The following is a 27831-nucleotide window of genomic DNA, read 5'->3' as shown; positions in this document are numbered from 1 at the left end:
GGGTCTCGAACTCAGAGATCTATCTTTCTCTGCCTCCCAAGTGCAGGGATTAAAGGCATGCACCACCACCACCTGGCTCACATCTATTTTAATTAGGGGAATTGGTCTGCAATTCTCTTAGTTGTGTCTTTGTATGGTTTGGGTATCAGAGGAACTAACTGTAGCCCACTAAAAGGAATTTGGCAATGTTCCTTCTGTTTCAATTGTGTGGAAATAATTTGAGGAATATTTGTATTATTTCTTCTTTAAAAAATCTGGTAGAATTCTGCATTGAATTCATCTGGGTCTGGTCTTTTTTTGGTTGGGAGACTGTTGATAACTCTTTTTATTTCCTTAGGGGATGCAGGCATATTTGAATTATTTATGTGTTCTTGGTGTAATTTTGCTTCATGGTATTTATCTAGAAAATTGTCCACTTCCTTAAAAGTTTCCAATTTTCTATAGTATAGGCTTTAGACATGACCAAATGCTTCTTTGGATTTCCTCGGTGTCTGTTATTATTTCCCCCTTTTTATTTCTGATTTTATTAATTTGGATATTCTCTGTCTTTTGATTAGTTTGTATAAAGGATTGTCTATTTTGTTGAATTTCTCAAAGAATCAACAGTTTTTCTCATTGATTCTTTGCATTACTTTCTTTGTTTCTATATTATTGCTTTAAGCCCTCAATTTGACTATTTCTTGCTGTATACTCCTTCTGTATGAGTTTGTTTCTTTTTGTTCTAGCAGTTTCAGTTGTTCAGTTAAATCACTAGTGTGGGATTTTTACAATTTCTTTATGTAGGCATTTAGTGCTATGAACTTTCCTCTTAGCACTGGTTTCATTGTGTTCCATGAGTTTTGGGATTTTGTGTGGTAATTTTCATTAAATTTTAGGAAGTATTTTCTTTCTTTATGTTTCTTCTTCAACTCAGTAGTGGTTCAGTTGTTCGTTGTTCAAATTCCTTCTTTGGGGCCTTTCTGAAATTAATGTTGCTGTTGAACACTAACTTTAAGATTGATGATCTGATAGAGTACAGCGTTTTTTTCCATTGTTTTTTATTTGTTGAGGTTTTCTTTGTTACCATTAATGTGGTTGATTTTCAAGAAGGTTTCATGAGGTGCTGAAAGGAAAGTATATTCTTTTGTGTTTGGAAGGAATGTTCTATGGATACCTGTTAAGTTCATTTAAGTCACAACATCTGTTAGTTCCCTTATTTCTCTGTTAAAATTTGCCTTGCAGACCTGTCCAGTGGTGAGAGTGGGGTGTTGAAATATCCCACTATTAGGGTGAGGGGCTTGATTTGTGATTTAAGCTTTAGTAACATTTCTTTAACAAATGCAGCAACCCTTGTGTTTGGGGCCTAGATGTTCAGAATTAAGATTTCCTCTTGATGGATTTTCCTTTGATAAATATGAAATGCCTTTCTTTATCTTTTTAAATTGATTTTAGTTTGAAATGTATTTGTTGTATGTTAGAAAGCTACACCATCTTGTTTCTTAAGTCCATTTCATTTGAAAAAATTTTCCCATCTCTTTTCTTTGAGATAATCTGTCTGTGAGATTGAGGTGTGTTTCTTCTATACCGCAGAAGAAGAGATTCTATTTTCATGTCCAATATATTAGCCTGTGTCTTTTTATAGGTGAATTGAAACCATTTATATTAATGGATATTAATGTCCAGTGATCTCTAGTTCCTGTTATTTTTTATTTTAATTAGAAAGAAAAGTATTTTACATGTTAATCCCAGGTCTCTTTCTTTCCCCTCCTCCCCTGCCCTCCCCAAGTAATAGGCTAACTATCCTATACCCTTTCTGCTCCCAAGGGAGTTGAGGCCTTCAATAGGGGGTCTTCATAATCTGTCTTAATCTTTGGATTAGGGCATAGGGCAACCTTGGTGGGTCTAGGGTTAGAGAGTATCACTCCATGTGGGATAGGCTCCCTAAAGTCATTCCTATGCTAGGGATAAGTACTGATCCATTATAAGAGGTCCCATAGATTTCCAAGGACTCCTCACTGACACCCACATTTAGTGAGTCTGGATCATTCCCATGCTGGTTTCCCAGCTATCAGTCTGGGGACCAAGAGCACTCTCTTGTTCAGGTCAGCTGTTTCTGTGAGTTTCACCAGCCTGGTCTGGACCAGTTTGCTCCTTCTCTGCAACTGCATTCCAGTTCAGTTCAAAGTTTGGCTGTCGGTGTCTGCTTCTACTTCCACTAGCTGTTAAATGAAGGCTATACAATGTCATATGCATTAGTCATCAATCACATTATCAGGAGAGGGCATTTAAGATAGCCTCTCTTCTGTTGCTTATATTGTTAGTTGGTGTCATCTTTGTAGCTCTCCAGACATTTCCCTAGTGTCTGATTTCTCTTTAAACCTTTAATGTCTCCCTCTATTATATTATCTCTTACCTTGCTATCTTCTGTTCTTCCCTCAACTCAACCTCCCTGGCCCATCATGTTTTCCTCACCCCTCCTCTTCACCCATCTCCTTCTCCTAGTTCCCTCCACTGCCCCCTTCCCAATTTGCTCAGGAGATCTTGTCTCTTTCCCTTACTCCAGGAGACTATGTCTCTCTTAGGGTCCTCCTTGATTACTTGCCTCTTTTTCATTGTGGATTGTAGGCTGGTAATCCTTTACTCCATGTCCAAAATCCACATATGAGTGAGTACATACCATGTTTGTCTTTTTGTGACCTCACTCAGAATGATTTCTTCTAGTTCCATCCATTTGCCTGTGAATTTCAACATTCCACTTTTTTTTTTCCTGGCTGAGTAGTACACCGTTGTGTAAATGTACCATATTTTCTCTATCCATTCTTCAGTTGAGGAGCATCAAAGTTGTTTCCGGGTTCTGGCTATTACAAAGAATGCTGCAATAAACATCATTGAACAGATGTCCTTATTGTATATGCCTAAGAGTGGAATTGCTGGATCTTGTGGTAGACTGATTCCCATTTTCCTGAGGGATCGCCATACTGATTTCAAAGTGGCTGTTCGAGTTGGCACTCCCACCAGCAGTGGAGGAGTGTTCCCCTTTCTCCACATCCTCTCCAGCATAAACTCTCATTGGTGTTTTTGGTTTTAGCCATTCTGAAAGGTGTGAGGTGGTATCTCTGAGTTGTTTTGATTTGCATTTCCCTGACAGCTAAGAATGCTGAGCACTTTCTTATGTGTCTTTCAACTATTTTAGATTTCCCTATTGAGAATAGTCGAGTTAGTTTTGTACCACACATTTTAATTGGATTATTTGCTGCTTTGGAGACTAGCTTTTGTTGGTGATCCATTGTGTGTTCAATTCCCTTCTTTGGGATTTGCTTCTATAAGCTCATGTATTTCCTGTTTTCTTGTGGATATAGGTGATTTCCTTGGGTTTGCATTTTTCTTTTAGTACTTTCTGTAAGGGAGTGTGTGTAGATAGGTATTGTTTAAGTTTGGTTTTATCATGGAATATCTTGTTTTCTACATCTATGTTTATTGAAAGGATTGCTGGGTTTAGTAATCTGGATTGGCATTCATGGTCCTTTAGTGTCTGCATAACATCTGAACATGACCTTTTGTCTTTCATTGTTCATCAGAAGTCACGTGTCATTCTGATACATCTGCTTTTATATGTTACATGGCCTTTCTCTTTTGGAGCTCTTAATATTCTTTCTTTATTTTCCTTGTTTATTATTTTGTTTATTATTAAGGAAATTTTTTATATTTTTGGTTCAGTCTATTTTGTGTTCTGTGTGCCTCTTGTATTTTCATAAGCATGTCCTTCTTTCGATGGGAACATTTTCTTCTATGATTTTGTTGAAGATATTCCCTGTGCCTTTGAGTTAGGCCACTTCCCCTTCTTCTATCCCCATTATTCTTTGGTTCAGCCTTTTCATGGTGCCCCACATTTCCTGCATGTTTTGTCTTAAGCATTTGTTAGATTTACAGATTTTTTTTGGAATGGTGAATCTATTTCCTCTATTGTATCTTCAATGAATGGAATTCTCTCTTCCATCTCTTACATTCTATTGTCTCTGTAATGAAGTAGCTTAGTAACTGGTGAGGTTAAGATATCCTTTATTAGAAAAACACCAGCCAAATGCAAGCCAGAGCATGCCAGGGGCAGCAAGGCAGGGAGGCCAGAAAGAAGAGTCTCCCATGTGCCTCGTCTATCCCTTTAAACCCTATCTCACTTCTTCCTGACCTCACCTTGACCACACCCATCAGGGTGTGGTTAGGCACACCTGTAGCCAGCTTCTAGCAGGTGTGGCTTACACTGTGCCCTACATCTCTGTTTGCATTTGTTGTTCATGATAATTTACCCAGATTTTCCATTTCCAGAATTCTCTTCATTTGTGTTTCTTTATTGCCTCCATTTCAGATTTCAAGACTTGATTCATTTCTTGAACTTTTTTGATGTCTTTTTCTTGGTTTTCTTTAAGGGATTTGTCAATATCTTCGATTTTTTGTTTTTCTTTTCCTCCATTTCTTTAAGGGAATGTTTCATTTCCTCTTTAAAGGCATCAATCATTCTCATAAAGTTATTTTTTAAGTTGTTTTCTTCTGTTTCATCTGTTTTGGTATGTTCAGGCCTTTCTCCTATAGAACTATTAGTTTCTAGTTGTGCCTTATTGCTCTTTATATTGTTGATTGTGTTTTTACATTGTTGTCTATGCATCTCTACCCTCTAATCAGCATAAGTGCAACTTGTACTTCAGGAGGTCTCTTTCTTTACAATTGGTGTAGTTGGGGGCTGTATATCCATTGACCATTCCTTCAGTCACAAGCAGGACAGATCCTCTGGGGAATGATGCTCCTGGTGGAAGTGGGTCCAGAGTTCAGGTGGTCACTCCTTGATGTCCATGTGGGGCTACAGCTCTGGTGAATTCTCCTTTTGTTGGAAGTATAGGTGTGGCTGAGGGTCCACTGGTTGATGTAGTAATGAGGTATATCCAATTGAGAAATGAGAGATGTTGGCTGGGACATAAGCGCTCTTTCCCAGAGGAACTTTTTGTGATAGTTTTTGGAAGCTACTTCTGGAAACCACTGATGTTGTCTCACCTGGAGATCACTCCTCATTGCTGGGCCTGGGGCTGTGACATCCCTCTCACACTACTCCTGGGTCTGGGACTCATGGCTCCCTTAACACTGCTGTGAGCCTGAAGCTTGGGCCTCCTTCTGATACTGCTTCCAGGCTGGGGTTTGGCCCTCCTACTGACACTGCTCTGGACATGAAATTTAGGCTTCCATATGATGCTTCTTAGGGCCTGAAGCTCGAACCTGCCTCTGGTGCTGTTGCTCTGGGCCTGAACTTCTGGTCTGCCTCTGACACTGTTCCTGTGTCTCCCCTATTTCTTTTGATTAATTTTGTCTTGTAGTCTATTTTGTTATATATTAAAATGGCTATAACAGCTTGATTCTGTGGTTTGTTTGCTTATAATATCCTTTTCTAATCCTTTATGTTTAGGGAATATCTATCCTTGATATTGATGGATTTTTTTTTCTGGGATTAAGCACAAGGAAGGATCTTGCTTGCATGTCTACTTGGTTTATTTCTGCTTTTTTATTAAGGTATTGAAATTATTGATTTTGAAGTGATGTCAATGACCAATGATTTTTCATTTCCATTATTTTGTCCTAATTGTCACTGTTGTGGTGATGCTGGTGGTGTGCTTGTGTTTGCTTGTACCTCTCTCTTTTGATTTGCTGCATTTCTGATTAATTATTTCTGTGTTTTCATGGGTGCAATTAACTACTTTAGGTTGGATATTTCCTTCTAGAGCCTTCTTTAGGGCTAGATTTATAGTTGTGTATTACTTAAAGTTGGTTTTAACATGCAATGTCTTAGTTTCTTCATCTAACATGATTAATGTTTTGCTGGTTGTAGTAGTCTGGGATGGAATTTGTTTTCCCTTAGATTCTGAAACACACATTCTAGGATTAAGTTAGCTATAATTCTAGTAGCTATAAATTCCCTTTGTATGCCCCTTTTTCTTTTCCCTTGAAGCTTTTAATATGTTCTCCTTGTTCTGGATGTTAGTGTCAAGGGAAATTTCTTCTCTGGTCCAGTCACTTTCTGATCTATATGCGTCTTGCATTTTGGTGGCCAACACCTTCTTAAAGTTAGGGAAATTTTCTTCTATGATTTTAATGAAAATATTTTCTGTGGATTTGACCTGTGTGTTTTCTCCTTCTTCAATTCCTATTGTTCTTAAATTTGGTCTTTTCCTAGTGTTCCAAATTTCCTGCATGTTTTGTGCCAAGAATTTCTTGTATTTAACATTTTGTGACTGACATATCTATTTGTCTATAACATCCTCATTACCTTAGATTCTTCATTTCATTTCTTGCATCCTGTTGGGGAAGCTTGACTCTGTGGTGCCTGTTTGTGTTTTTATTTTTCATTTCCATATTTTCTTAAGATTGAGTTCTCTTTATTAATTCTATTCCTGATTTCAGGTTTTTAAGAGTTTTATTCATTTCCTTCCACAGTTTGTGTTTTCATGGATTTCTTTAAGGTATTTATTAATTTCTTCTTTAAGGACCTGGATCATATATATATATATATATATATATATATATATATATATATATATGTTGTTTTAAGGTCTCAAGGTCTCTTACATGTTTCTCAGGTATGTTGAAATATTCAGGGGCTGGCAGCATCCATGTGCCTTCTTTAGGGAACAAGGCCTGAGAATAACATGAATGTTTCTCCTTGTGGCAAGACCCTGGAGACACTGACCCACTTATCAAAGACCTAGTCACAGTTTGCTGCATAATTCCAGGCATGATCCAAACAGCATGTGTGCTATGTGTTTCCCTTGCTTTCAGTATGCTAACCATAATGCTAGCCTGAATGAGTCACAGATCACAAAACTTAACATTACATATTTGCATAAATGTGCTGGAAAGAGTGGTGTTAACCATAAAACCTTTTGGAAATATTATTAAATAGATGATATCAAGAGTTAATGGTAATTGTAAAGGGACAAGGAATAGCTGTTACAATACACTAAGAAGTTAAGGAAATAGATATAAGAACAAGGGATATACAGTGCGAAGTATTAAGTGTTAATTTCCAAGTTATGCTGCCTACAAGATAAATGTAAAAACCTGGAATATCCTCAGAGATGATAGAGGAGTACAGAATGTAGAATGGACTGTTCATGCTTTGACTGGTGAGATAATCATGATAACTCAGACCTTAGCAGATATAATATTAACTACAAGAGACAAAACTATGTTTTACCTTGCATGACTTTATAACAGCATATGCTGACAACTGGGCACACTGTTCTGTAAGTGTGCCTAATTAGAAAAGTTCCTTTGTAGCATGGAAAACTTCTGATGCTTCTGGTGATAGTGATATGGATAAAACAGGTAATGATTACTTGTGGGAGAATTGGGGTACTGAGGGAGAAAAAGCCAAGGAACAAACTGATAATTATTGTAACCATTTTTTTCAAACTTGGCAAGTAAAAATTGAATTTAAAACTGTTCATGCAAATCATTGAAACTGCATAAATAAAGACATCCCAGGCTATCTAGAGACACTTGTTTGAACAACAGCAGGTAGTCACAGTCTCTTCTTGGCTCCGACTTCACACATTCATCCCATGTAGCTGAACCCCCCAAATCTGTGGTAAGATTGGTGGCATTTAGTGGAGACATGCTGCCCTGGCTGTCATTAGTTGTGTTTTTATAATGGTGTCTAGACATCTAGGATTGGAGAGTTTATATATCTAAGTGCTGGAATTTGGTCTAGTTTATGTTGGGTGGCTGTTTTGTTCCTGGGATTTTGTCTTCTCTCTGGTTCTTAGGAGGGTGTGATGGCTGTGTATTGCCTGTAGGAAAATCATCTGGGGTCATGAGAGGTGTGAGCACTGGTTGTTCCATGAAAAAAGTGTTTCTGGGTATTAGGGCCTAATATTTAGGAATGGGGAAGGGCAGAATGTGATAGATTGGGCTTCACAGCAGGGAGATAATCAAAGCATTCCACCAGAATCTTCTTAGTATTGGGGCAGACTATTAAGAGAGGCTACAGCAGTAGATTTGATAATGAGGGATCAGCTATGGAGTAGCAGCCGCACAGGAGATCTGTCCCTTAACTTCTTCCATGGCGGGTGTGTCCTGTGAGTTGCCAGGTTGTGCCTGGAGAAGATATAGTTTGGGACAATATGAGTTGGAGGAGGGAGATTAGGAGTGGATGATCAGTGGGCTCTACTCCAGATGAGAACACGAAGAGGAGGATTCAGCATGTGGTCTAATGCAGAGCTAGGGATGAGACTGGGGGATTGAATTTGGAGAAGCAGAAGCAGCAGTGAATGTCTGGAGATAGTCTACCTGCTTCCCTGGCCAAAGGCAATCTTCCAATTTTATTTCAGTCCCTTTCTTAAATTCACAATGTCTCTTGGAAAGTCTATGCTACTACGTGCTCTTTTGAGCAAAATGAAACCCATCTGCAATCTGTGTAGAATCACATGTATAGAATGTGTCAGTAACTGAGTGGACAGCAATATATGAATCACACTCAAAAAGGAAATCATCATTAAATTAGCACTCATTTTGGCTCAAAGGTAGCAGCTGTTGAAGTTGAGTATGTTTAGACATTTCTCTTTGTTGCTCCTTTCTCCTCTTTTCATCTTATTCCTTCTCTCTTAATCCTTTTCGTCTTTTCCTTTTCTTCCTCCCCTCCTCCTCCTCCTCCTCCTGCTCCTCCTCCTCCTCTCTCTCTCCTCCTTTTCATTTCCTCTTCTTCTTCCTCTCATCTCCTTCTGACCTGCTCCTCATCTTCTTTCTATCCTTTCTTCTTTCTTAGATTTGGTCTCACTATGATGCCTAAAGTACCCAAAATTTTGAAATAATTCTTCATCAGCTTCCGAGAGCTGGGCCTATAGGTGACTGCCACCATGCCTGGCTCATGATGATTAATTTTACTAGGCTTTTGCATAGGTCACAGTGCTCAGATACTTTTAAAACTTCATTCTGGATGTTTTCAAAACTGTGTGTGTGTGTGTGTGTGTGTGTGTGTGTGTGTGTGTGTGTGTGTGTTTATCTTAAGTAGGTGCAGTTTGTATAAACTAAATCCTCTCTCTACTGTGGTTGGGCTTCATCTTGTCAGAGGATCACTTTGTCTCAATTGAAGGAAGTACTATATCTTAAATCATCTCCCTGAATATGAGGGAATTGTTAGCAGATGGATGTGGAAATTGTCCTGAATCTTCAGCCAGCCTCAGTAGCTGGATTTAGGAGTCATTTTCTTGAAAGAAATCTCCTCTTTCCTCTGCTTAAATGTTAAAAAAGCAACAAATAATATGGCAGAAAGAAACATAAAAATAAAGCAATTTTAAATCAACATATCATTTCTTTTTGCAAAATGTGTGCAGTTGAAACCAAACAGAATGGCAACACACAGGCTAACATGAATCTTATCTAAGAGTCTGATATAGGTTGTAACTGCTTCTCAACCCATTGATGGAAATTCAACATCAAAATATGAATTCATTGACTAATTGCATGAATGGGAAGCAGAAAGTTCAACCAATATAGTTCTTTCCAGGATATGATCCTATAATTAAGAAAAAAATCTTACATTACACATCCATTGTTTCTATTTTATCTGGGAAGCCCTGACTAATATGTGGCTTTCCAGGTTAAAGTAGACTTTCTTTTACTGCATACTAAAGAACTTTTTTGTTAAACACAAATCAAATTTAATCAGTAATATATTGAAGGTACCTGCAAAAATACATATATTCATGTCATATTATTTCATAAGACAATTGCCCATGCATGTCTTTGGAGTAACATTTTCTCCACTTGAAAATGCCACTTCATTTATACAGTACCTTAACTCACCCTTCCTGTGAGGTTTTAACACAGTTTAGCAAAAATTATTCTTGAAATTAGTTCCATCGAAGATATTGCACACAGAATCAAGATCAGGGTTTCTTATTCTAAGTACCTGCATTAGAGATATCCAAAGTATAAGTGAAAAGAACCTCAGATGTGTTTGGTATCAGAATTAAAAGAAAGCTTATATATCTACAACACATCCACACAGTTACTCACCTACCATAGCCTGTACACTTCCTGAGGGGGAGGAATAAATATTTGCTTAAGATATTCACCCTATCTTTGAATAGTTCTGCCTTTATTCTAGATCTACCTTACATGAAACTGCAATGTAAATAAAATCTTATACCTCTTCACTAGTTATTCCTTTAGATATTTGTTGATATCTTATGGCCCTGTATATAATGTATATTTCCTACAGATTAATACCCCAGTATTCAGTAGTTGCCTTTTATAAAAACCTAAATATTTAAATGGTCATGTGTAAAGTATAAAGTCTTTATAGATATGGTATGTCTGTGTCACAGTACAATAAAGCTGTCATTTACCTTATTCAGTATACTACATGCCAATACCCGTGTCTTTCAAATAGAATTAATTCTGTGATGTAGCTGAAGCATGGAATGAGGAAGTAATACTAAAGGAAAATTAGGTTTGAGCAGTCAGCCCACAGTACATTTGCCAAGCACAGTATTCTCGAAGCGATAAACCTCAAGGCTACAGAAGCAGATATGCCATAAGCACCTGTGCTCATAAGCTTAATAATGTTCCTGTGCAGCTGAAATCACCTAAAACCTTTTCTTTTTCTGTACTCTGCCTGTATCTATTAGTGTTTGTGGAAAAGAACATGAAGAGTTCCACAGGAAAAACTTATGAATATCTTTCAGATATATTCAGCCTCACAGGTTGGGATGATTAATTGGAAGAAATGCCCCAAATGGACAATGTTGCATTGGGTTATAGAGTTTGATTTTGAAGACATTAAATTTTAACTGACTTTTCCAAATTTAAGTGAAGGTATTATGTAGGGAGACCTCTGCAAATCTGTAGTCTTGAGAGCAGGGCTGGGAATAGGTAGAAATTTTGGAGGCATTGTCATAGTGTGGCTAGGAGTGATGATGGCAAATTAAGATAGAAGGCAGATATCTGTGTGGCACATCCCAGTATAAATACTGCAGGGTATTTCTTAGTTATCAATTTATAAAACTGACATGACATTCAGTGATATAGAATGATAAGACTGTATCACTGTATTATATATCTGCAAATCATCTAGAATTCAAAAGATCAGCCTAAGACTGCTTGAACATGCATCTAACTTAGTATTTTTGCCTTAGTATTTTGCCCAGGCCTCTCAGTATTTATGCACTGATGGAAAGTTCTCATACTATCTTCCACTCATGCAAAATCTACTGAGAATCATTTTGTAAAAGCATATCACATAGATAAGCTCACCAAGATTTGGCAAGCAACAGCAGTTTTCTACAATTTTAATGAAAAGTAATGAATATTTGCCCAAATGTAAGTTAGTCTATCATATTCTGCAGCCTCATTTTTGAACACAATTCAGAGTTATTTTGTGAAAAAACAAATATTTCAATTCAAAATTTCACTTGATATATTTCTACCTTCTAGAGTATCACAAGGATCACCTTTGTTATTTGATTTACATTTTGACATTCCAATTGTCTATAACAAGTCATGTACTAGCAAGTGTCTATACTTATTCTTATTACTATATGTTTCACATATTCATTTAATAGTAGCAGCAGAGTTACATCAATTATTTGATTAGTAATCAATTGCTGAAGAAAATTACCTACAGTGGGTTAGACCCTCCTTAGTTAGGAATGGAGAAAATGCGTCACAGGTGTGGCCATGAGCCAGTCTGAAACAGGTAGTTACTCAATTGAGGTTCCTATTTTCGGGTGTCACATTCATAGACAAGATTAACCATCACACCCACTGAAACACCAAAGGCTACTCCTTTTTTTATCTAGATTAGGGAGGAGAAGGTTGAGTCTTAAAGGTTTGCCTTTCTTTTTCTGTTTCCTAGACACATGTCTGTGGCTGGTGAAGGTACTTTTCCTTCTCTCTCCCTAGTTCCTAGTAGCAAACAATAGGAAATGAAACAACTCCTTTCCATCCAGAACATACACTGGACATCATTGTGTCATCCTGTTCTCACTGCCTCAGGAAACTATCCATACAGCTCCCTTCTCAATATGATATACCCCCACTCACACTATTAAGTAGATACTTATTATAGTGTACCCACTTTCTCTCTGGAAGAAATCTGGATCCTATGACAAAATGCCCTTGCAAAGGCAACTTAAGAGAGCAACGATTTACTTGCCTCATATGTCCAATGTATATACTTCATCATCATGATGAATTCAAGGTGACAAGATCTTGAAGAAGAGAGTTAAATTGTGTTCATCAACAAAAGTTGGGAACAGTAAATTTCTGTATGCATGCAACTATTCAGCTCTGGCTCTTTTGACTGCATAGTCCAAGATTTTCTGTTCAGTAAATTATTCTGCCCAAAATTAACATGAGTTTTCCCATACTAATTAACTAAATGTAATCCCATATGGTCAGTCAAAGAGACATTCTAAATCTAATAAATCTCTCATTGATGTTCCTGGAGGCCTACTTCCCCTGTGTCAAGTTGATAAGTAATAGTAACCCTAACAGATTATAAAGAGATTTTGTAGGCAAATAGACTGCTAACCTTGATATTAATGAAGTATTTCCAAAGTTTTTCTAAGAGGACAGTTGATTTTACTCCAGCATTAGGCTGCTCTCACAAACACCACATGTGATTAACGGTGAACTCTTGGGTGAAAATTGGAAGATAGACCTGCTGTGTTCATTATGATCTGATTACATAAGAAGACAAAATGTTTTGAGAAGATGTGGATCCAGCATAGTGTCCAGATAAGGGAAAAGGATAATTTTTTTCAAGGCATATCTAAGTCCCTCAAAAAATGAATGATAAATAGCTCCTCTCTTTTAGATGCCTGAAGCACTGTGCCTATATCCCCAAATAACTAGTATGGTTCCTAATCCATCATAAAACAGTCACAATTTTATGCAGAATAGGGCACAGCACTTCTTTTCTCTGTAATCAGAATCTGAGATCTCACCAGCACAGACATTGGGTTGAGCAAGCTCCTTAGCCCTGACCATGTTTGACTTTGACTCCTGGCCACACATCAGTCACAGTGCCATGCTGCTGACCCTACTGATGAGAATCACAGGTAAGCATAACCCAGAAGTACATTCATTTCTCTGTCTCTGTCTACTCCTGCCAGTGGAATGCAAGGAATCCATGTAAACACATGGACTGCCACAGAGAGAAGGTCAGAACATGTCTGAGGGTCTAGAGATGGAGTCCTGAGAATGGCTCTCAGAGTTCATCAGTTAGAAAAAGTGACTGAAAACATCTTACCACATATTGCTTCAAAAACAGTATTTAAATTTTCTAATATTTCATCAGAGTCCCCTGGTAGTGGATTAGTATTTTTCCCTGGTGTAAGAATGGACTTTGAGAGCCCATCCCACGTGAAGGGATGCAATCTTGGCGTGGACACATGGGGGAGGAACTAGGCCTGGCCCAGGTTGATGTGGTGGATTTTGGGCAGCCCCTGTCGAGGTCCCTACCCTTCTTGGGGAGTGGAGGGTGGATGGGGTGAAGGTAGGTGAGGGGAAGGGGTTCGGGGAGAGGGAGAAGGGATTGGCATGTGTCACAAGCTTGCTCCTAATTTGAACTAATAATAAAAAGTTACAAAAGAAAGATAGACCCTAGGGGCAGAGTAATGGTGAGTACAGCAAGTGTACCAGTTCCCATCCTAGCATTAACACCCTCATGAAAGTTCATATAGCCCTTGACAAAGGATATTTTATATTCCTCACTCTTAGTGTTATGTAACATGCTCTATTTTCATTGCAGGAAGCAATTATTTCCTGTACCATATAGCACTTGATAGCCTTACAATTCCTGTTACAGTTGTTTTGCTGGGAAAAGTTGAATAATGAAGTTACAACACTTGTAGTAGTGTTCTGGGATTTGTGTGGACTTACAAAAGAGGGTGTGAAGGACTGTCTGACCTTCTACAACCCAGATAGTTTGAAGTCACAAATATTTCCTATATTTAGTAATACATAACTGCTGCAGCCTGGACACTGGACATGGAACAGAACAGAAGGATGGTGTTTCCCTCAAGCAAGACAGCTGTGTAGACTCCATCTGGTCTCCCTCAACCAGCTGAAGCCTGTTAAGCTCTAGGTGCTTCCATTAGCTACAGTCACTCACATCCATGAAAACAGAGTTAGCTGAGATTCTGAAATCCACTCTGCAAAGCAGATTCCACAGTTGTCAGGGTATTTATTTTAGTTTTAAGTGTTCTCCTCCTATAAAGGAAGGTTATAATTCCTCACTTGCACATAGTCCTTTGCCTCAAAGTGCAGGCAGGCACTGCTTTAGTTCTTGGTGAGTGCTGAGGTAGGTTCTGGGAACATGTCATTGATTCAACTCACCCCAAACAGAATTAAACTTATCAAAATATTTTATAAGTGTAAAATATTTTGTTTTAGTTTTTTACTCATTATGATGGAACATCTACGCTAATAAGAAATTTTGCTGAGGAATGGATACCACAATTGTGTCTAATTTAGGGAAGCCTACTGGAAAAGAAAGCTATCCAAGTGTTTCTGTACTTTGTGTTTTGATTCTGTATAAAATTATAGGTCCTAGAGCTTAGTAAAATTTGTGTTAGAATTCTGATTTCAAACACTATATTAAATATTTTCATGAAACTTTAAGACTTGCTACTTTATCAATTCTGGACTTATGTTTCCTTAGTAAAAAAGCTAATAAGGTCTTTTGATCTGTATGGACTTTTGTTCCAAAAAGTTACTCTATAAATTCAGGATTATCAGTTGGAACAAATTATAGAATTTTGACAAAATTAGTTATATATTTTATATACATGTCTATGCCTAAATCTAAATTGCCATGCAAGATTACATAATATAATTAATTCTCATTATTTGTCCCCAATTTCACTTTTTAACCAGGAAGTGTTCTAAAACTATCCACATGCTTGCAAGATCTGCTACTAGCTCAGTATGCAAGTGATAGGGGGTGTTGTTTTGTATATATGTTTCTCTTATTGGTGATGAGTAAAACACTGTAGCCAATAGAGGCAGGGAGATAGGCAGGGCTAGGAGATGAGGAGAATTCTGGGAAATGAAGGCAGATGCAGTTGCCATGTAGGCCACCAGAGCAGTAACATGTCCAGACTCTTCCGTGGTAAGATAAGAACACATAGAAAAATTTAGGTTACTAGATGGGTTAATAATTAAGACATCACTAGCCAATAAGGAGCACAAGCCACTGGCCTGTGCTATAGTTTGTTAGTGTCCATGTGTTTATTTGGGTCTCCAAGGCAGCAGGACCAGGCTAGAGAAGAATCCCCACAACATGCAACGTTTTAATTTCACAAAGTTTCTTTTTGCTTTTGGCTTAAGGTATGTAGGAAAACTGACATTCCACATCAGATATACTTGTTTAAGATCTAACAGTGCTGAGGTCTAAGCCCATTAGATTCCTTCTCAGTAGCTCCTGGTATGTGGCCTCCCTTCCCTAAGTCTATTAAGGAGAACCTCACAAGTGGCTGACTAGAGACATCATTGTCCAACAACTAAATGGAAGTTGGAAGCTCAGCATGTATTACAACACTTAAAAATTCACTGCACATCCAGAATTGTATGGTCTTTTACAACTGTAGCTTCTTCTCTGGCATTCTTTATTTCAACCAAGGGATCCCAATAACATTTCCTGCAGGGAATGTTATAATGCAATAACCTCAGATTTTTTACTAGAAAGAGCATGTTTACTCCCTAGTGTTGGACCGATAGTACTTCCATGTGGAGAATCTTGGTTTTACTTTAATTACAAATGTATTTTTCTTTTAGCACTCACCCTCTCACTTTCATCTGTATGTTGACATTCCTGATGTGAGCTGTGTTCATAGCATTTCAATGCAGAATGAGATGAGTCATCCTCTATGCTGGTCTCAGCATTACTCTCTGATTACTCTCATTTAACAGGTGGATTATGGTGTTACTGGTGTGGGTCTCTGAGACAATCACAAATTAAATTTAAGTCAGTGTATTGGATTTCTAGTTCTTCTATTTAATCCATTAATGAAGGTGAGACACCACTGTTTTCAATAATCTTACCCCTCTCAACAAATTTTTCAATTTCTTCTCTTTATTGTATCCATGCTTTACAGTGCTGACTGAGGAATGTTATTAAATCGATTTACATTATTTGATCTCATTATTGCAGAACTTGGTAAATTCTTTGTAGACCCTGCCCATTTCACTTCTAAGTTTTATACTTTTCCACTCCCCAATACCATTCTGTTCCTACCCAGTTTCTCTAAATTTGCTCTTCTTAGTTTGTTTTCCAGACTCTTGATTTCCCTTAGTATTTTTCCATACTTTCTTTTGATCTTTCCATGTTTCATATAAATGTTGTACAGACTTGTTCCTTTAGAATAATACAGGTCAATACAGTTCAGTCAAAGCAGTTCACCAAATTCCTGGCAAAAAAAGAGAGGAAAGAAGTGTCAGAATTGTGGGAGTCAAGTTACTGAGCAAAGAGGGTACAATTTGGGGAAGACAGGTGACAAAGGACAAGACATCCAGGTGACCACATCATGTGCAAGGAGAGAAACAGGGCCTCTTGTAGATTGGGGTGCTATGACAAAGACAACACACTAATTGCCTTGTCACAGCAAATTAGAACTTGCAACCTCCAAACCATGAAATAAATTGAATCTGTTGTGTTAAAAGACTAACTTTATAATAATACATTACATCATTCTTGAAGTGTATAATGCTGGGTCTGAAGAGATGGTTCAAGATTTGAGAGCACGATCTATTCTTCTAGAGAACCTGTGTTTTGTACCCAGCATGCAGATGGTGTCTCACAACCATCTGAAACATCAGAAAGAAGGAATCTGACACACCTTCCTGCCTTACTTGAGCACCAGGCATGCATTTGATGCAAAAATATACCTGCAGGCAGAGCATCCATATGCATAAAACTAATTAATTAATTGATTGATTAATGTGATTATAATACATATTGTAAAAACTGATCTTTTAACTTAAACTGAGGATTTATTTCTCTAATTAAGGTGTATATTACTATATATTGTGAGCTATCTATAGTATTATCACTACAATAGGTTAATCAACCCTATTGTGACACTGGGACAATACTCAGAGAATCTTGTAATCAAATGTACATCACACTAACCACAAAAAGCACTTAATTTTAAATTCAAATCTCACTACTCTAAAAGAGTCAAGTAATCACATCTAAAACACAAGGAGTGTCTCATGCCTTGTTTATAGAAAACCAAAACAAAACAGATACTAGAGGAAGCATGAGCTTTTCAAACAGAATTGGGACTTCAATCAGAATACTGCCAAGTCCTCAGGGGCTCTGAGATTCATTTCCTCATCTTTGCAATAATTCATAGACACCCAGGTGACGGCAACCATGATCACATCCATGCTTGCAGGTTCCCTTTAGGATGAGCACTAACTGTTGTTTCCTACAGGAGCAGGCATTCAGGAGATAAAGGTGACTCAGCCTGAGAAATCAGTTTCTGTCTCTCCAGGAGAGTCAGCCACTCTGAACTGCACTGTGAACATCCTGCTCCCTCTGGGACCAGTTGTATGGTACAAGTATGCAGGGCGACCTTGGCAAATTATCTACCGGTTCTCAGGGGAGTCATTCCCCAGAATCACAAATGTTACAGATACTTCAAACAGGATGAACATGGACTTTTCCATCCACATCAGTAATGTTGTAGCCGCAGATGCTGGAACCTACTATTGTGTGAAGCTCTGCAAAGGAACAGTTGACGAGGTGTTTCAGTCTGGGCAAGGAACAATGTTGTATGTTCGTGGTGAGTACTGCATTGTCCTCCCCATCCCTCATATCTCCACCAGGTCAATATATGTCCAAGAGTCTGTGAACAACTAGGAAAACGAAGAAAGGCTGTAAGTGACTCTCGTGTTCACAGCATACCTGTCCAGCAGTTCTTACTTTTTCAATCTGTCCCAGCAAGGTGGATGCATAAAGACCCTATTTGCTGCGTGTCTTGAACAATGAGAGGGTCAGACCTAGCCTACTACCTCCAGAGTGGGCTTCTTCACATGACTAAATCTTCTCTTTCTGCCCAAAGCCCTAGGGCATATTTGTGCTAGGTTCTACTCTAGATGTCAAAGGAGACAGCAGGAAGCAGGCAAGCAGGAGCTTTTTAACCAAGATGTGTTTCTCCTCCCTCAAAAGAGGAAATCACATCATCACAGAAAATGAGAGGGGCATGGCTAGGTGTGCTTTGGAGTTGGAGTGTGTGTCTCTCCTTTTTAAAAAAAAAAACAAAATTAATTTATATGAATTAGAAACAATCTTGCTTTACATGTAAGTACGAGGTCCCTCTTCTTCCCCTCCGCCTCTGTACCCATGGAACCCTTTATTTCATCCCCTTTCTGATCCCCAAGGGAGGTGAGGCCTTCCATGGGGGACCTTCAAAATCTGTCATCATTTGGAGCAGTGTCTAGACCCTCCCCCATGTGTCAAGACTAAGATAGCATTCCTCTATGTGGAGTGGGCTCCCAAAAGCCATGTGTACCCTAGGGATAAATACTGACCCACTACCAGAGGCCCCATAGATTAACCAGAATTCCAAACTGACATCTTCCTTCAACAGGTATGAAACAAACCTATACTGGTTTCTGACCAATCACTCTGGGGTCCATTAGCTCCCTTGTTCATGTCAGCTGTTTCTCTGAGTTCTTCTAGCCTAGTCTTGGCCCCTCTGCTCATCAATCCTCCCTCTCTGCAACTGGATTCCAGATTTCAGCTCAGTGTTTAGCTGTGGGTTTCTGTGTCTGCCTCCATCAGCTACTGGATGAAGACTCTAGGTTGGCTTATATGGTAGTCATCAATCTCATTATAGGGGAAGGGAATTTAAGATAGACTCTCCACTATTGCTTAGATTCTGACTTGGGGTCATCCTTGTGGATCCCTGTAAGTTTCCATAGTGCCATATATCTCTTTAAACCTATAATGACTCCCTCTTTAAGGTATTTCATTTCTTGCCCTCTTCTATTCTTCCCCAAACTCAATCTTTCTGGACCTTCATTTCCTCCTTCCCATACCTTTACTCCCCTTCTCATTCCCCTAACTCATACTCCCCTGTCCTTGTTCTCCCAATTTTCTCAGGAGACTTTGTATCTTTACCCTTCTCTGGGGGGTACATGTATGTCACTCTTAGGGTCCCTCTTTTTTCCAGCTTCTCTGCATGTGTGGATTGTAGGCAGGAAATCTTTGCTCCATTTCTAATAACCATATATGAGTGAGTACATAATATATTTGTCTTTGTTGTGACTCGGGTTACCTCACTTAGGATGGTTTATATAGTTCCACCCATTTGCCTGTGAATTTCAGGATTTGGTGTTTTTGGGGGTTTTATTTATTTATTTATTTTGCTGAGTAGTACTCTATTGTGTAAATGTACCAAATTTTCCTTATCTATCCATCAGTTGAGGTCATCTAGTTCCTTCCAGATGCTGGCTACCACAAATAATTATTCTATGATCATAGTTGAACAGATGTCCTTGTTGTAGGAAGGTGCATCTTTTGTGTATATGGAATTGTTGGATCCTATGGTAGACCAATTCTCATTTTCCTGAGGAACTGCCATACTTATTTCCAAAGTGGCTGTACAAGTTTGCATTCTCACCAGTAGTGGAAGAGTGTTCCCCTTTCTTCACATCCTCTCAAGCATAAACTGTCTTGGTGTTTTTCATTTTAGCCATTCTGAAATGTGCAAGGTGGTATCTCTGAGTTGTTTCAATGATCAAGGATGTTGAGCAGAATCTTTCTATTTCTTTTCTTTTCTTTCTTCTTTAATTTTCTTTTACTTCTTTTAAAATTTAAATTAGAAACAGCCTGTTGTAAATGTCAATTCCAGTTCCCACTACCTAAAATCCACCCCTGCACCCCCCTCACCCTCCCCCGAACTGACCCCTATCCCATCCCCTTTCTGCTCCCCAGGGAGGGTGAGGCCTTCCATGGGGGATATTCAAAATCTGCCACACCATTTGGGTCAAGGCCTGGCACTCCCCCAAGAGTCTAGGCTGATAGAGTATCCCTCTATATGGAATGGACTCCAAAGTCCATTCTTTTGCTAGGAATAAGTACTGATCTACTATCAGAGGCCCCATATAGTGATGAGGCCTCCTCACTGGCACACACATTCAGGGGGTTTGGATCACTCTTATTGTGGTTTCCAAGCTATTAGTCTAGGATACATGAGATCCCACTTGTTCAGATAAGTTGTTTCTGTGGGTTTCTGCAACCTGGTTTTGACCTCTTTGCTCATCCCACTTTCCTCTCTACAAATGGATTCCAGGAGTTCTGCTCAAGGCTTAGCTTTTGGTCTCTGCTTCTGCTTCCATCAGCTACTGGATAAAGGCTCTAGGATGGCATTTAAGGTAGTAATCAATCTCATTATCAGAGAAGGGCATTTAAGATAGCCACTCTACTATTGCTTGGCTTGTTATTTGTGGTCAAAATCGTGGATCTCTGTACATTTCCCTAGAGCCAAATTTCTCTTTAAAATTATAATGGCTCCCTCTATTAAAGTATCTCTTGTCTTGCTATCCTCTATTCTTCCCCTTACTGGATCTTCCTTCTCTCTCATGTCCTCCCACTCCCTCTTCTCTCACTTTCTCCTAAATGCCTCTCCCTTCTCCCCATGTGCCCAGTTAGGTCAGGAGATCTTGTCCCTTTTCCCTTCTCCAGGGAACCATGTGTATCTCTCTTACAGTAATCCTTTTTTCCTAGCTTCTCTGTAGGTGTGGATTGTTGGCTGGTAATTCTTTTCTCTATGTCTAAAACCCATATATGAGCGAGTATATACCATGTTTGTCTTCTTGTGACTGGGTTACCTCACTCAGGATGGTTTCTAATAATTCCTTCCATTTGCTGTCAAATTTCAAGATTCCATTTTTTTTGATGGAGTAATACTTCATTGTATGAATGAGACCAAATTTCTTTACTTGGTCATTTCTTCATCCATTCTTCAATTGAGGGGCTTCTGGGTTGCTTCCACTTTCTGGATATTACAAATAATGCTGCTATGAACATGATTGAACATATGTCCTTGTTATATGAATGTGCATCTTTTGGGTATATGCCTGAGTAGAATTGTTGGATCTTATGGTAGACTGATTCCCGTTTTCCTGAGGAACTGCCATACTGATTTCCAAAGTGGCTGTACCAGTTGGCACTCCCATCAGCAGTGGAGGTGTGTTCCCCTTTCTACATACTATCCAGCATAAACTGTCATTTTTTTTTTATTTTAGCCTTTCTTACAGGAAGAAGATAGAAACTCATGGTTGTTTTTATTTGCATTTCCCTGATAGCTAAGGATGTTGAGCACTTTCTTATGTGTGTTTCAGCCATTTTAGATTCCTCCATTGAGAATTCTCTATTTAGGTTTGTACCCCACTTTTTGATTGAAAAATTTGCTGTTTTGGTGACTAGCTTCTTGAGTTTGTTTTATATTTTAGAAATCAGCCCTCTGTCAGATGTGGGATTGGTGAATATCTTTTCCCATTCTTTGGGCTCTCATTTGGTCTTGTTGACTGTGTCCTTTGCCTTACAGAAGCTTCTCAATTTCAGGGGGTCCCATTTATTAATTGTCAATCTCAGTGCCAGAGGTACTGTTGTTATGTTCAGGAAAGTGTCTCCTGTACCACTTTGTTCTAGTGTACCACCTGCTTTCTTTTCTAAAATGTTCAGTGTGACAGGGTTTTTATTTCAGTCTTTGGTCCATTTGTACTGAAGTGTTCTTGAATTCAATTTGCCAATATTTTGTTGAGTATTTTTGCATCGATGTTCATGAGGGATATTGGGGTGTGGTTCTCTTTTTTAGTTGTATCTTTGTGTGGCTTGGGTATCAATGTAATTTTAGCATTGTAAAAAGAGTCTAGCAATGTCCCTCTTGCTTCTTTTGTATGAAACAGTTTGAGGAGTACTGGTATTATCTCTTGTTTGCATTTCTGGTAGAATTCTGCAGTGAAGCCATTTTGCCCTGTGCTTTTTTTAATTGGAAGTCTTTTGATGACTGCTTATATTTCATTAGGGGTTATAGGTTGATTTAAACTGCTTACATGTTCTTGGTTTAATTTTGGCAAGTGATATCTATCCAGAAAATTATCCATTTCCTTTAGATTTTTAAATTTTGTGGAGTAGAGGTTATCAAAATATGACCTGATGATTCTCTGGATTTCCTCAGTGTCAGCTGTTATATCCCCCCCATTCATTTCTGATTTTGTTAATTAGCATGCTCTCTCTCTGCCTTTTGGTTAGTTTGGCTAGAGGTTTGTCTATCTTGTTGATCTTCTCAAAGAACCAACTCTATTTCATGGATTCTTTGTAATGTTTTCTTAGTTTCTACTTTATTAATTTCAGCCCTCATTTTGATTATTTCTGGCATCTACTCCTCTATGGTGAGTTTGATTCTTTTTGTTCTAAAGCTTTCAGTTATTCTGGCTATTCTGTAGTGTGACTTTTCTCCAGTTTCTTCATGTGGGCACTTGGTGATATGAACTTTCCTCTTTGCACTGCTTTCAGAGTGTCCCATAAGTTTGGGTATGTTGTGTCTACATTCTCAATATATTCTAGAAAGTTTTTTATTTGTTTTTTTATTTCTTCCTCGACCCAGCAATTGTGCAGTTGGTTGTTATTCAATTTCCATGAGTTTGTAGGTTTTCTGCAATTTGTATTTCAGTTTGCCTTTAAAGCCTTAAAGCATGGTGGTCTCATAAGATAAAGGGAATTATTTCAATTTTTTGTATCTGTGGAGGTTTGCTATGTTGCCAAGTATGTGGTCAATTTTAGAGAAGGTTCCATGTGCCGCTGAGAAGAAGGTATATTCTTTTGTGTTGGATGGAATCTTCTATAGATGCCTGTTAATCCCAATTGAGTCATAGCTTCTGTTAGATCCTTTGTTTCTTTGTTAAGTTTCTGTCTGGTGGTCCTGTCTAGTGGTGAAAGCAGGGTGTTGAAGTCTCCTACTATAAGTGTGTGTATGGTTTTATGTGTGGTTTGAGCTTTAGTAACATTTCTTTTACAAATGTGGATGCCTTCGTATTTGGGGCATAGATGTTCAGAATTGGGCCTTCATCTTGATGGACTTTTCTTATGATGAGTATGAAATGCCCTTCTTCATCTCTTTTGATTGATTTTAGTTTAAAGTCTAATTTGTTAGTTATTAGGATTGCTACAACAGATTGTTTCTTGGATCTATTTGATTGGAAAGTCTTTTCCCAACCCTTTACTCTTAGGTAATACTTGTCTCTGAAGTTGAGGTGTTTTTTTTTTTATATATATATATATACAGTAGAAGGATGGATTCTGTCTTCTTATCCATTCTGTTTACTTGTATGTTTTTATAGGCAGGTTAAGACCATTGACATTGAGGGATATTAATGTCCATTGATTGTTGGTTCATGTTTGTTTTGGATTTATTGTTGGTGGTGTCATTGTTTGTGGATTTCACCCTCTTGCTTCTTTTCCTGTTTTGTAAAGTTGGATTCTCTATTACCTATGTTTTTGTGAATGTATTTATCTTCGTTGTGTTGGAGTTTTCCCTTTAGGACTTTCTGTAGTGCTGGCTTTGTAGATATATATTGTTTAAATCTGGTTTTTTTTTTTTCATGGAATATCGTGTTTTCTCCATCTATAGTGATTGAAAGCTTTGCTGAGTACAGTAGTCTGGGTTGGCATACATGTTCCCTTAGTGTTTGTAGGACATCTATGCAGGACCTTCTGGCTTTCAAATTTTCCATTGAGAAGTCAGGTGTGATTCTGATAGCTCTGCCTTCATATGTTACTTGAACTTTTTCTTTTGCTGCTCTTAATATTTTCTCTTTATTCTGTAAGTTTGGTGTTTTGATTATTACATGGCAAGGGGAGTTCTTTTTGTAGTCCAGTTTATTTGATATTCTGTAAGCTTCTTGCCCTTTCATAGGCATATCCTTCTGTAGATTGGGGAAGTTTTCTTCTATGATTCTGTTGAATATGTTTTCTGTACCTTTGAGCTGTGTTTCTTCACCTTCTTCTATAACTATTATTCTTAGATTTAAACTTTTCACGGTGTCCCATATTTCTTGGATATTTTGTGTTAGAGATTTGTTGGACTTGAGATTTTCTTTGGTCGATGACTGGATATACTCTAGTGGTCTTCATCAACTGAGATTCTCTCTTCCATCTCTTGTATTCTTTGGGTTATACTCACATCCTTAGATCCTGATCATTCATGCAGCATTTGTATTTCCAGCATCCATCATTCTGTGTTTTCTTTATTGTTTGTATTTCAGCTTTCATGCCTTGAACTGTTTTGAGTGCTTCCTTCACTTGGTTTGTTGTTTTTTCTTTTGACTCTTTAAGTTCTCTTATTATTCATTTCTTGAATTTTTGTTTGTTATTTCTTCTAATTCTTTAAGAGATTTTTCTTGTTTCCTCTTTAAAGGTCTGTAACATCTTCATAAAGTAGATTTTTGGGTCTGTCTATTCTTCTTCCTCTGTTTTGTGCTTTTTCATATCTTGCTGTTGTGGAGTCCCTAGATTCTGGTGGTGTCATATTGGTCATACTGTTTAGTGTGTTCTTATTATGCCTTCTTCCCATCTCTTCTTCCAGTGGTTGCAGGTGGGGTCTCTCTATCTTCTTGTCACAAGGTCCTTCCTGTCTGGGTGGGTCCACCCTATGAAGATGAATGCACAGAGAGATCATGGGGTGATGGGCACCTTGGGTAGGAGTAGGGCTCAGGAGAGGTCAAGTCAGCAGAGGGGGAAGAGTGATTTATTCCCAGACTCAGGGTGGTCCTTCCTGCCTGAGTGGGTCCACTCTAGGCAGGCACAGGCCTAGAGAAATCCTGGGGTGATGGGGATCTTGGACAGGAGTGGGGCTCAGGAGAAGTCAGGGCAGCGGAGGGGGAAGGCAGAGTGAGGTGTTTCCAGGCTCACAGAGGTCCTTCCGGTCTGGGCGGGTCCACTATATGCAGGCTGTTCCACTCTATGCAGCTGTAGGTCCAGAAAGATCCTGGGGTGATGGGGACCTTAGGCAGGAGTAGCACTGTTTTTCTTTTACAACTGTAGCTTATTCTTTAGCATTCTTGGTTTCAATGCAAGGCATTCCATTAACATTTCTCCCAGGGCACATTTCAGTGTAATAACCTCAGATTTTTCACTAGAAAGAGCATGTTTACTCTCTAGTGTTGGTCCCATTGTGCTGCCATATGTAGAATCTTGGTTTTATTTAAATGGTAAATGTATTTTTTTCTTTTAGCAGTCACCAGCTCACTTTCTTCTGCATGTTGACATTCCTGATATGAGCTGTGTTCATAGAATTTTGATTCAGAATGTGATGAGTCACACACTATGCTGCTCTTAGAATTCTCTGTTTACTCAACATTTGTCAGGTGGATATGGTGTGTATTGGTGTGGGTCTCCATGATATAATCACAAATGTAATTAGGTCAGTGTGTTGGATTTATAATTCATCTATTTGATCTATTTGTGAAGATGAGACAGCATTTTTCCCAATAATCTTACTCATCTCACCAAATTCTTCTCTTTATTGTATCCCTGTCCTGCAGTTCTGACTGAGTAATGTTACTGAATCATTTTCTAAGATTTTATATCAATTTTTTGAGAATCTGCTACATTCCCTGTAGACACTGTCCATTGCACTTCTAATTTTTGTATTTTTCAATTCCACACTATCATTCTGTTCCTTCTCAGTTTCTTTCAACTCGCTATTCTAATTTTGTTATTCAGACTCTTGACTTTCCTTAGTACTTTTCCATACTTTCTTTTGGGGTTTTCATGTTTCATATAAATGTTGTCCAATCTTGTTCCTGTAGAATACAACAGGGCAATATAGTTCAGTCATAGCAGTTCACCAAATTGCTGGCAAAAGAGAGGAAATACGTGTCAGAATTGTGGGAGTCAAGTTACTGAGCAAAGAGAGTTCAATTTTGTAAAGAGATGTGCCGAGGGACAAAATATCTAGGTGACCACATCATGTGCAAAGAAAGAAAGAGAGCCTCTTGTAGACTGGGGTGTTATGACAACAGGCTAATTACTTTGTCACAGCAAATTAGAATTTCTACCTGAACATGAAATAAAATGTATCTGTTGTGTTAAAAGACTGATTTTATAATAATATGTTATATCATTCTTGAAGTGTATAATGCTGGGTGTGGAGAGATGGTTTAAGATTTAAGAACACATTCTATTCTTCTGTTTTATATCCAACATGCACTTGGTGATTCACAACAATCTGTAACATCAGAAAGTGGGAATCTGACACATCTTCCTGCCTTGCTTGAGCACCACGCATGCATTTGATGAAAAAAAAAAAATACCTGCAGGCAAAGCATTCATACACATAAAACTAACCAATCAATCAATCAATCAATTAATGTGATTATAATACATATTTTAAAAACTGACAACTTAAACTGAGGCTTTATTTCCCCAATTAAGGTGTATATTACTATATATTGAGAGCTATCTATGGTATTATCACTACAATAGGTTAATCAACCCTATCTTGACACTGGAACATGACTCAGAGAATCTTGTAATCAAATGTACATCACAATAACCATAAAAAGCACTTAATCTTAAATTCTAATCTCACTAGTCTAAAAGAGTCAAGTAATCATATCTAAAACAGAAGGAGTGTCTCATGCCATGTGTACAGAAAACAAAGCAAAACGGATAATAGAAGAAGCATGAGCTTTTCAAACAGAATTGGGACTTCAATCAGAATATTGCCAAGTTCTAAGTGTCTCTGTGATTCATTCCCTCATTTTTGCTATATTTTATAGACACCCAGGTGAGGGCAACTATGATTACATGCATGCAGGCAGGTTCCCTTTAGGTTGAGCACTAACTGTTGTTTCCTACAGGAGCAGCCATGGAGGAGTTGGTGGTGATTCAGCCTCAGATATCAGTTTCTGTCTCTCCAGGAGAGTCAGCCACTCTGAACTGCACTGCGACAACCTGGCTCCCTCTGGGATCCATTGTGTGGCACAGGGATGCAGGGCAAGGTCGGCAACTTATCTATAGTTTCCCAGGAGAGGTGTTCTCCAGAATCACCAATGTTACAGATACTTCAAAGAGGAAGAACATGGATTTTACTATCCGCATCAGTAATGTCATACCCACTGATGCTGGTACCTACTACTGTGTGAAGATCCGAAAAGCAATAGTTGATGAGGAGTTTCAGTCTGGACGAGGCACAGTGTTGTATGTCCGTGGTGAGTACTTACCTTGAAGTCAGGGATGGTGATGCCCCCATAAGTTCCTTTATTGTACACAGTTGTTTTAAGATTTTCCTCTTAAAGTTGAGTATTTTTTATTTTCAAGGTCTTTGAAGAATTATTTTGGGGTTTTGATGGGATTGCATTGAATCAGTAGACAACTTTGGGCAAGATTGCCATTTTTACTATGTTGATCCTACCTAACCATGAGCATGGGAGATCATACCCCTTTCTGGTGTCTTCTTTTATTTCTTTCTTTAAAGACTCACAGTTCTTATTGTACAGTTCTTTCACTTGTTTGTTTAGAGTTACCCCAAGAGATTTTATGTTGTTTGTGGTGATTGTAATGGTTGATGTTTCCCTGATTTCTTTCTCAGCCCGTGTATATATACTGCTTTAAGAGATTTATTTCTTGCATTTTTTTTTGGTTTGTCTTTTCCTCCATTTCTTGAATTTTTATGTGTTTTTCTTCCATTTCCTTAAGGAATTTTCACATTTCTTCTTTGAAAGTCTATATCATCTTCATGATGTTTTTAAGTCATTCTCTTCTGCTTCATCTGTGCTGGGATCTTCAGG

At 38.3% G+C, this 27831-nt stretch overlaps 1 protein-coding gene across 1 annotated transcript; it reads left to right on the top strand.

The window, feature by feature from the left end:
• The first annotated feature begins 13009 nt into the window (after positions 1-13009).
• LOC113833767 (signal-regulatory protein beta-1-like) lies at positions 13010-27269 on the top strand. The gene is made up of 3 exons (XM_027398713.1): positions 13010-13082; positions 17463-17813; positions 26902-27269. The coding sequence occupies exons 1-3, from the start codon at positions 13010-13012 to the stop codon at positions 27267-27269; spliced, it is 792 nt and encodes a 263-aa protein (XP_027254514.1).
• The last annotated feature ends 562 nt before the right edge of the window (positions 27270-27831 follow it).

The sequence above is a fragment of the Cricetulus griseus genome, chromosome 2 (assembly GCF_003668045.3).
Source record: "Cricetulus griseus strain 17A/GY chromosome 2, alternate assembly CriGri-PICRH-1.0, whole genome shotgun sequence".
Classification (NCBI taxonomy): Eukaryota; Metazoa; Chordata; class Mammalia; order Rodentia; family Cricetidae; genus Cricetulus; species Cricetulus griseus.
The sequence above is the reverse complement of the archived record's forward strand: the minus strand, read 5'-3'. Positions and strand labels throughout refer to the sequence as shown.

Excerpts from the sequence above, each read along its gene's own strand:
- LOC113833767 (XM_027398713.1), top strand. The coding sequence starts at position 13,010 with ATGTTTGACTTTGACTCCTGGCCACACATCAGTCACAGTGCCATGCTG. Across the intron at positions 13,083-17,462 it reads CCTACTGATGAGAATCACAG|GAGCAGGCATTCAGGAGATA; the intron begins GTAAGCATAACC and ends TGTTTCCTACAG. Across the intron at positions 17,814-26,901 it reads AACAATGTTGTATGTTCGTG|GAGCAGCCATGGAGGAGTTG; the intron begins GTGAGTACTGCA and ends TGTTTCCTACAG.